The sequence below is a fragment of the Scyliorhinus torazame genome, chromosome 28 (assembly GCF_047496885.1).
Source record: "Scyliorhinus torazame isolate Kashiwa2021f chromosome 28, sScyTor2.1, whole genome shotgun sequence".
Lineage (NCBI taxonomy): Eukaryota > Metazoa > Chordata > Chondrichthyes > Carcharhiniformes > Scyliorhinidae > Scyliorhinus > Scyliorhinus torazame.
The window spans coordinates 39,059,529-39,070,049 of record NC_092734.1 but is presented as its reverse complement, the minus strand read 5'-3'; the positions used below and the strand labels follow the sequence as shown (position 1 = coordinate 39,070,049).

Genomic DNA, 10,521 nt, shown 5'->3' with positions numbered 1-10,521 from the left:
CCCACCCCCGTTCCCCACGCTGGATATATGGACCAACCCCAACACCGCTGGGAGTAAAAACATGCAACCCAACTCTACCACCATTCCAGAGAGAAGTGGACAGTTAGAATTAGCGGCATCAAGACCTCAACACCAGTTTTGAGGCAGGCAGTGAAAATGTGAACTCATCTGAAGCCAGCAGCAACATAAGCCTTCCCCGATATAGAACGCCTCAACAACAAGCAGGGACAAAGGTTACCCAGCTAATCTCGCAATATAATCCGCCCATCATTCAACAACCCAGGTAAACCTGACTGGAGCCCAAAAAAGCAACGACCGGAGATTTGTGGTTAAAAATAGCATTTAAGAGTGAATCGAGCAGAAGCATTTAGCGACTGTGCATGTGCAGTTAATGGCGTAAATCGGGAAATTGCTTTCCATGCTGTTCTGCTCCTCAAGCTTAGCTGCACCAGTATCTCGCTGCACACATACATTCTTCTGTGTTTCAATGGGCATGGTGCTGAGGTATTCATTCACAAGAGGCACATTTAACTCGCTGCAAAACATCAAGGAGTATCCATTCTAGTGCAGAGATTTTAAACATTGAATTACCACTCTCCAAGCGCTGAAAATTATCTTTTACAAATCTGGAGTTCCATTCCTTCAGATTTTACCAAAAAAAAGCTTTCTTTTTCAATCCTATCTTTCTTCCCCTTTCACTTTCGGAATACGATTCGGCAATAAATTAAGTATTTGGACTAAGCTTTCTGGTGGTGACTGCCTGTTGCGTAAAAATTCGTGAGACACACATTGGCTTGCCTTGTCCACGAAGCTCCCAGATCACCTGAACAGGATTTCTAACCATCACAAATTTCAACAGAAAAGCTCTGAAAGTCTGTGGCCATAGTCAAGACTGACAAACAGCTGGTGCTGAAAATTCTCCGCTGGCTGCAAACTCCAGGTCAATATTTTCCAGAAGGCTCACGGATGCTCCCTCACAAAGTCTCCAGGCACGTTGACCTTTCCCTCAACTCTGATCATCAAAATCAAATAGCATGGAACGAGGCCACAAATGGTTAGCTAATTGGACGAGCTATTCAACTAATTTCACGTCCCCACTCTTTCCCCACAGCTCTTCTCTCCCCTTCACGTTTTAATAAATTCTCCATTGAAAGTTAGAGAGCCTATATTCAGGCAGCACATACCAGATCGTAACTTGCCACATAAAAGGTTCTCATCATCTGAAATCTGTGCCCCCTGCTCACCGACTCTTTTGCTAGTTTAAACAGTTTCTCCCTATTCACAAAAGGCGTCTGATTTTGAGCACCTCCCTTCAATCTCTTCAGCCGTTTCGATTTGGAAGGGGAACTCCCAGATTGTAAATAGACACTTTTAAAAAGAAAATGGAAACAACAGTATTTTAGAATATCTACAGGCTAATCCCATACTGGAGATTTATAATAATAATCTTTATTGTCACAAGTAGTTTTACATTCACACTGCAATGAAGTTACTGTGAAAAGCCCCGAGTCGCCACATTCCGGCGCCTGTTCGGGTACAGAGGGAGAATTCAGAATGTCAAATTCACCTAACAGCACGTCTTTCGGGACTTGTGGGGGGAAACCGGAGCACCCGGAGGAAACCCACGCAGTCACGGGGAGAACGTGCAGACTCCGCACATTGACCCAAGCCGGGAATTGAACCCGGGACCCTGGAGCTGTGCAACCGTGCTGCCCATATTGGATATAGTTGGACATAGAAATCCCTACAGTGGAGAAGGCGGCCGTTCGACCCATCGAGTCTGCACCGACCATCTGAAAGAGCACACTACCCTAGGCCCACTGCCGTGCCGTATCCCCGTAACCACCTAACCCACACATCTTTGGACATTATGGGGCAATTTGAGCATGGCCAAACCATTGAACATGCACACCTTTGGACTGTGGGAGGAAACCAGAGCACCCGGAGGAAACCTCCCGTTTTCTTCTCTTTTTGTCTCGAGAATGTCTCCGCCCTCTCCAGACACCAAGATGCTGTCCAGCGATTCCGCTAATAGTTCAGATTCACATCCACCACAAGCTTCCGTTTCGGATGACGCAGTTTTGCGCTGCACGCGCCAAGAGTTTCGTCTGAAAAACGACGGAGGTTCTTACGTCTGAAAAGTTTTTTTTATTTTGTTTTCATTACTCCTGAACATTCCGCCAAGCCGTTAACGCTCCAGATTGATGCACGTGTTGACTGCTCAGGTAAGATTAACAAAATCTTAGGTTCTAAATTACAATTTTGTTGAGCCTTCAGAGACAGAATTGGAAAAATACTAAAGAAGTCAGAGTAACATCCACACATATAATGGAGATACCATTTTCATGCAATGGCAGGCGAGATGTAAAAAGCCACCCAAAAATTGTCACACATTTATACACCAAATTAATTTGTTATCAGAAAAAGTACTATGTAATAAATCTGTACATCCAAATAAATTTGGGTTCTACGCCTAAAGTTACATTATAAGGTTATATACATTTATTACCCCCTTTCATATTATCTTAAGTAAAGCCTTCATTCCCACCGCAACATAAAACAAGACCAAGCTGCAAGACTAACTCTTGGAGAGAAGGAGAAAAAATAAAACAAGAAAATCAGTTTATACGCCCAATTAAAATATTTCACTTAGCGCTTTCTAATAAAAACCGCCAACCGATCACCAGCCTTTCGAACAGTATACTCTCGGGGTTTTTTTTTTTGTACGCTAACTACTGTGAAGTTCAGTGCAGATGATGATCTCTGTCCTTAAGTCTTCACCCTTTGGTTGGCCTGGGAGAACAAATTTATAACTTATATCTCAGAGTTGACATATAAGATACAGAAATTGAGTTGGTCCAATTGCAATCGCGAATGACGTTTCCTCCAATTACTGAAGATCGTATATAAACTGTGTCAGATTTACAAATTAAAATAAATGCAATAAGCTCCCATTGATAAAGTACAAAAACATAGCAGGTGTTTGAGCAACAGTCACAAAGAACGCTCAGCTTTTCTACAGCTACCTTCCTGATGTGTTTGGAAAGGTAGCAGTCTCAGAATGGAGGCTCAAATAACTTTTAACTGGTCGGATTTTTCCCTCCTCAATGGGACAAATGATATCAAATAAACTGTGTGTCCTCTTCATTGAAGAGAGCTAGTCTATTCTTCATTAATAAGCTATGTTTTATGTGGGAAGATTAGCACTGTATTGTAGTAATGCTTACTGCATATAATCCAAGCTTTTTGCTGAACAGTTGGTGAAAGCAGTCAATATGAGCTCAGGATCAAGGGAAACGGATGTCGCTTTAAGCTTCCAAGAATGGAACCCACACTTTAACCCAGTGTTAACCCAATGTCTCCTTGCAGTTTAAACTGTGCAAGTTCCAGCCGAATGGATGAAAAGCTGCAAAGTGATCCTCAGCTCCCTGGCTCGCTGGCCTTTGTTAGTCAATTTTCACATTGGTGTAGATCTTTCGGACAAAGGCACTTGTTCCCATGTAACCAACAGCACCTGGAAATAAAGAACAACTTTGTTACAGGGTGAGCGGCTACAGAACTTATTGGTAAGATCTAGTGAAGGGTTAACCTTCATATGCCTGCACACTCTTGCATGCAGGTATGTTAACAATCAGTGTGCATCAAGTCCCTGATCTTGGCGGACTGGAAGAGGAGAGCTAGTGTTTCCCTCTTCTGATTGATATTCACCGACTCCACACCTGAATAGGATGCATCCACAGGGAGTGTACGCTCTGTGGGTTATGAGCGCAGGGTCAAATATAGCTAGCACTCCTTGCCCACGTACACCCGCACAAAATGTTTGGTGAACACCAGCAAGTCAACCTTTAGACGGTGAGCAGGACAAAAGAGATGCTGCAGTTTTAATTTCGCTTTGCTACTTGCCTACCGATTCCAGTGACCTATGCCAGTAGGCTGGTCAAGCTCATGTATCATTTTCAGCAGAGGCTGGAGTAAGCCATGTGTGTCATACCAGTGTCTCAATTATAACATGCGGTTTCCATTAAGGTGTTTTAAATAATAGTCAAAACAACAAGGGCACAGTTATAGAACATAGAACATAGAACAATACAGCGCAGTATAGGCCCTTCGGCCCACGATGTTGCACCGAAACAAAAGCCATCCAACCTACACTATGCCATTATCATCCATATATTTATCCAATAAACTTTTAAATGCCCTCAATGTTGGCGAGTTCACCACTGTAGCAGGTAGGGCATTCCACGGCCTCACTACTCTTTGCGTAAAGAACCTACCTCTGACCTCTGTCCTATATCTATTACCCCTCAGTTTAAAGCTATGTCCCCTCGTGCGAGCCATTTCCATCCGCGGGAGAAGGCTCTCACTGTCCACCCTATCCAACCCCCTGATCATTTTGTATGCCTCTATTAAGTCTCCTCTTAACCTTCTTCTCTCCAACGAAAACAACCTCAAGTCCATCAGCCTTTCCTCATAAGATTTTCCCTCCATACCAGGCAACATCCTGGTAAATCTCCTCTGCACCCGCTCCAAAGCCTCCACGTCCTTCCTATAATGTGGTGACCAGAACTGTACGCAATACTCCAAATGCGGCCGTACCAGAGTTCTGTACAGCTGCAACATGACCTCCCGACTCCGGAACTCAATCCCTCTACCAATAAAGGCCAACACTCCATAGGCCTTCTTCACAACCCTATCAACCTGGGTGGCAACTTTCAGGGATCTATGTACATGGACACCTAGATCCCTCTGCTCATCCACACTTTCAAGAACTTTACCATTAGCCAAATATTCCGCATTCCTGTTATTCCTTCCAAAGTGAATCACCTCACACTTCTCTACATTAAACTCCATTTGCCACCTCTCGGCCCAGCTCTGCAGCTTATCTATATCCCTCTGTAATCTGCTACATCCTTCCACACTATCGACAACACCACCGACTTTAGTATCGCTGCAAATTTACTCACCCACCCTTCTGCGCCTTCCTCTAGGTCATTGATAAAAATGACAAACAGCAACGGCCCCAGAACAGATCCTTGTGGTACTCCACTTGTGACTGTACTCCATTCTGAACATTTCCCATCAACCACCACCCTCTGTCTTCTTTCAGCTAGCCAATTTCTGATCCACATCTCTAAATCACCCTCAATCCCCAGCCTCCGTATTTTTTGCAATAGCCTACCGTGGGGAACCTTATCAAACGCTTTGCTGAAATCCATATACACCACATCAACTGCTCTACCCTCGTCTACCTGTTCAGTCACCTTCTCAAAGAACTCAATAAGGTTTGTGAGGCATGACCTACCCTTCACAAAGCCATGCTGACTATCCCTGATCATATCATTCCTATCTAGATGATTATAAATCTTGTCCCTGATAATCCCCTCCAAGACTTTACCCACTACAGATGTGAGGCTCACCGGTCTATAGTTGCCGGGGTTGTCTCTGCTCCCCTTTTTGAACAAAGGGACCACATTTGCTGTCCTCCAGTCCTCTGGCACTATTCCTGTAGCCAATGATGACATAAAAATCAAAGCCAAAGGTCCAGCAATCTCTTCCCTGGCCTCCCATAGAATCCTAGGATAAATCCCATCAGGTCCCGGGGACTTATCTATTTTCAGCCTGTCCAGAATTGCCAACACCTCTTCCCTACGTACCTCAATGCCATCTATTCTATTAGCCTGGGGCTCAGCATTCTCCTCCACAACATTATCTTTTTCCTGAGTGAATACTGACGAAAAATATTCATTTAGTATCTCGCCTATCTCTTCAGACTCCACACACAAGTTCCCATCCCTGTCCTTGACTGGTCCTACTCTTTCCCTAGTCATTCGCTTATTCCTGACATACCTATAGAAAGCTTTTGGGTTTTCCTTGATCCTTCCTGCCAAATACTTCTCATGTCCCCTCCTTGCTCGTCTTAGCTCTCTCTTTAGATCCTTCCTCGCTACCTTGTAACTATCCATCGCCCCAACCGAAACTTCACACTTCATCTTCACATAGGCCTCCTTCTTCCTCTTAACAAGAGATTCCACTTCCTTGGTAAACCACGGTTCCCTCGCTCGACGCCTTCCTCCGTCTGACCGGTACATACTTATCAAGAACACGCAGTAGCTGATCCTTGAACAAGCCCCACTTATCCAGTGTGCCCAACACTTGCAGCCTACTTCTCCACCTTATCCCCCCCAAGTCACGTCTAATGGCATCATAATTGCCCTTCCCCCAGCTATAACTCTTGCCCTGCGGTGTATACTTATCCCTTTCCATCATTAACGTAAACGTCACCGAATTGTGGTCACTGTCCCCAAAGTGCTCTCCTACCTCCAAATCCAACACCTGGCCTGGTTCATTACCCAAAACCAAATCCAACGTGGCCTCGCCTCTTGTTGGCCTGTCAACATATTGTTTCAGGAAACCCTCCTGCACACACTGTACAAAAAACGACCCATCTATTGTACTCGAACTATATCTTTTCCAGTCAATATTTGGAAAGTTAAAATCTCCCATAATAACTACCCTGTTACTTTCGCTCATATCCAGAATCATCTTCGCCATCCTTTCCTCTACATCCCTAGAACTATTAGGAGGCCTATAAAAAACTCCCAACAGGGTGACCTCTCCTTTCCTGTTTCTAACTTCAGCCCATACTACCTCGGCAGAAGAGTCCCCATCTAGCATCCTCTCCGCCACCGTAATACTGCTCTTGACTAGCAGCGCCACACCTCCCCCTCTTTTGCCTCCTTCTCTGAGCTTACTAAAACACCTAAACCCCGGAACCTGCAACATCCATTCCTGTCCCTGCTCTATCCATGTCTCCGAAATGGCCACAACATCGAAGTCCCAGGTACCAACCCACGCTGCCAGTTCCCCTACCTTGTTTCGTATACTCCTGGCATTGAAGTAGACACACTTCAAACCACCTACCTGAACACTGGCCCCCTCCTGCGATGTCAAATCTGTGCTCCTGACCTCTATACTCTCATTCTCCCTTACCCTAAAACTACAATCCAGGTTCCCATGCCCCTGCTGCATTAGTTTAAACCCCCCCAAAGAGCACTAACAAATCTCCCCCCCAGGATATTTGTGCCCCTCAGGTTCAGATGTAGACCATCCTGTCTGTAGAGGTCCCACCTTCCCCAGAAAGAGCCCCAGTTATCCAAAAATCTGAATCCCTCCCGCTTGCACCATCCCTGTAGCCACGTGTTTAAATGCTCTCTCTCCTTATTCCTCATCTCACTATCACGTGGCACGGGCAACAACCCAGAGATAACAACTCTGTTTGTTCTAGTTCTGAGCTTCCATCCTAGCTCCCTGAAAGCCTGCCTGACATCCTTGTCCCCTTTCCTACCTATGTCGTTGGTGCCAATGTGGACCACGACTTGGGGCTGCTCCCCCTCCCCCTAAGGACCCGGAAAACACGATCCGAGACATCACGTACCCTTGCACCTGGGAGGCAACATACCAAACGTGAGTCTCTCACGCTCCCACAAAATCTCCTATCTGTGCCCCTGACTATAGAGTCCCCAATTACTAATGCTCTGCTCCTCTCCCCCCTTCCCTTCTGAGCAACAGGGACAGACTCCGTGCCAGAGGCCCGTACCCCATGGCTTACCCCTGGTAAGTCGTCCCCCCCACAAGTATCCAAAGCGGTATACTTGTTTCTCAGGGGTACGACCGCAGGGAATCCCTGCACTGACTGTTTTTTCCCAGTCCCTCTTACAGTTACCCACCTATCTCCAATCTTTGGTGTAACTAATTCCCTGAAGCTGCTATCTATGACCCCTTCTGCCTCCCGAATGATCCGAAGTTCTTCCAACTCCAGCTCCAGTTCCCTAACTCGGTCTTGGAGGAGCTGGAGATGGCAGCACTTCCTGCAGGTAAAATCAGCAGGGACACTAACTGCATTCCTCACCTCAAACATCCTGCAGGAGGAACATTGCACTCCCTTCCCTGCCATTCCTCTAACTTTCTACCAAGATCTGGCTAAAAAATAACAATAATATAATAAAATATGGTACTTACCTCACACCAACGGGTTTTATTATTAGGTTAGAGGAGGAGGGCGGGTGGGAGACACTACACGTGTAGTGTCTCGGGTTTCCTCTCCACCAGAATTTATTGGGGAGGGTCTTCCCAGACGTCCGCGGGTCGACTTCCTGTTCCCGCCTAAAAAACTAATTTAAAATAAAAAAAAAAAAAAAATTCTCAGCTCCTGCTGAAATTGACTAACCAGCCAGCTGTTCTCACGCCGCCGAAATCGACTGGCCTGCCCCTGCAAAGACAAGTGCTTTTAAAGGTTGACTTACCTCCCAGCAACCTCCTTCCGCAATGCTCCCGCTGAAACTGACTCACCACTCACCAGCTGTTCTCACGCCGCCGAAATCGACTGGCCTGCCCCTGCAAAGACAAGTGCTTTTAAAGGTTGACTTACCTCCCAGCAACCTCCTTCCGCAATGCTCCCGCTGAAACTGACTCACCACTCACCAGCTGTTCTCACGCCGCCGAAATCGACTGGCCTGCCCCTGCAAAGACAAGTGCTTTTAAAGGTTGACTTACCTCCCAGCAACCTCCTTCCGCAATGCTCCCGCTGAAACTGACTCACCACTCACCAGCTGTTCTCACGTCGCCGAAATCGACTGGCCTGCCCCTGCAAAGACAAGTGCTTTTAAAGGTTGACTTACCTCCCAGCAACCTCCTTCCGCAATGCTCCCGCTGAAACTGACTCACCACTCACCAGCTGTTCTCACGCCGCCGAAATCGACTGGCCTGCCCCTGCAAAGACAAGTGCTTTTAAAGGTTGACTTACCTCCCAGCAACCTCCTTCCGCAATGCTCCCGCTGAAACTGACTCACCACTCACCAGCTGTTCTCACGCCGCCGAAATCGACTGGCCTGCCCCTGCAAAGACAAGTGCTTTTAAAGGTTGACTTACCTCCCAGCAACCTCCTTCCGCAATGCTCCCGCTGAAACTGACTCACCACTCACCAGCTGTTCTCACGCCGCCGAAATCGACTGGCCTGCCCCTCCCAGCAACCTCCTTCCGCAATGCTCCCGCTGAAACTGACTCACCACTCACCAGCTGTTCTCACGCCGCCGAAATCGACTCAGTTTGAAGTTTGAAAAGCTCAAATTCACAGGTGGCTCTGGCAATGTGCCAAGTGCAAGCATTCTAAACTGGCCTGACAGTTAGTGGCTTCCTGTAGAATTGTAAATGCCAGCTCACCTACTTTGCCGTAAGTAAACAACCCGAAATGCGAAAGCTGACCCAGGAGCAGCGCAGTGAGGGAAATTTTTAATTTTTTAAAAAACTGTCTGTGGAATCTATAATTACTTTTAAGAATGTTTGAAAAAGGACTTCAGAGTTTGTACCAATTATAAAGGGGTCAATTATAATTTTCTTGAATATGGGCAGCACGGTAGCATTGTGGATAGCACAATTGCCTCACAGATTCGATTCCGGCTTGGGTCACTGTCTGTGTGGAGTCTGCACATCCTCCCTGTGTGCGCGTGGGTTTCCTCCGGGTGCTCCGGTTTCCTCCCACAGTCCAAAGATGTGCAGGTTAGGTGGATTGGCCATGATAAATTGCTCTTAGTGTCCAAAATTGACCTTAGTGTTGGGTGGGGTTTTCATAGAATTTACAGTGCAGAAGGAGGCATTCGGCCCATCGAGTCTGCACCGACTCTTGGAAAGAGCACCCCACCCACGGTCGACACCTCCACCCTATCCCCATAACCCAGTAACCCCACCCAATTTCTCTCCTAAAGGCCTGGCTCTAATTTTTGGACTATGGTCCCCAGTCCTCGACTCCCCGACCAGCAGGGCAGAGTCTATCGACTCTATCTGTCTCACTTACGGTCTTGAAAATTTCAATCAAATCATCTATTAACCTTCTAAACCCCAAGGAATAGCATCCAGGTTGGAGTATTCCCTCCATGCAATTTAACCCTTGCAGTCCAGGTAGCATGTTGATAAACCTATGCTGTGCAGCAAGGCCAATATATCAATTCTAACAGCTGCTCTCAGAACAAATAACAAATCTTCTGCACTTCCGGGGTCCGTATCCCTCTATTCCCATCCTATTCTTGTATTTGTTCAGATGCCCCTTAAACATCACTGTCATACCTGCTTCCACCACCTGCCCCGGCAGCGAGTTCCAGGCACTCACTGCCCTCTGTGTAAAAAAACTTCCCTCACACATCTTCTCTAAACTTTGCCCCTCGCACCTTAAACCCATGTCCCCGAGTAATTGACTCTTCCACTCTGGGAAAAGCTTCTGACTATCCACTCTGTCCAAATTTGGGTTAGGGTTAAATTTCATACCCCTCATAATTTTGTACACTTCTATCAGGTCGCTGCTCAACTTCCGTTGTTCCAATGAGAACAAACCGAGTTTATCCAACCTCTCCTCATAGCTAATGCCCGCCATACCAGGCAACATCCTGGTAAACCTTTTCTGGACCCTCTAGTACTCCAGATGCTGTCTAAGTGATGCTGCTGTGCTGAAGTATAGTTGGTGGTCAGCTT

The 10,521-nt window shown here is 46.5% G+C and overlaps 1 protein-coding gene across 1 annotated transcript in view; it reads right to left on the bottom strand.

Moving 5' to 3' along the window:
* Positions 1-2,125: 2,125 nt before the first annotated feature.
* Positions 2,126-10,521, bottom strand: part of tm9sf3 (transmembrane 9 superfamily member 3) — a 151,892-nt gene continuing 143,496 nt past the window's right edge. Inside the window, exon 15 of the mRNA XM_072491867.1 lies at positions 2,126-3,514. Within this exon, the coding sequence (XP_072347968.1) occupies positions 3,447-3,514 (68 nt within the window). The 3' untranslated portion in view covers positions 2,126-3,446. The remainder of the gene's footprint in view (positions 3,515-10,521) is intronic.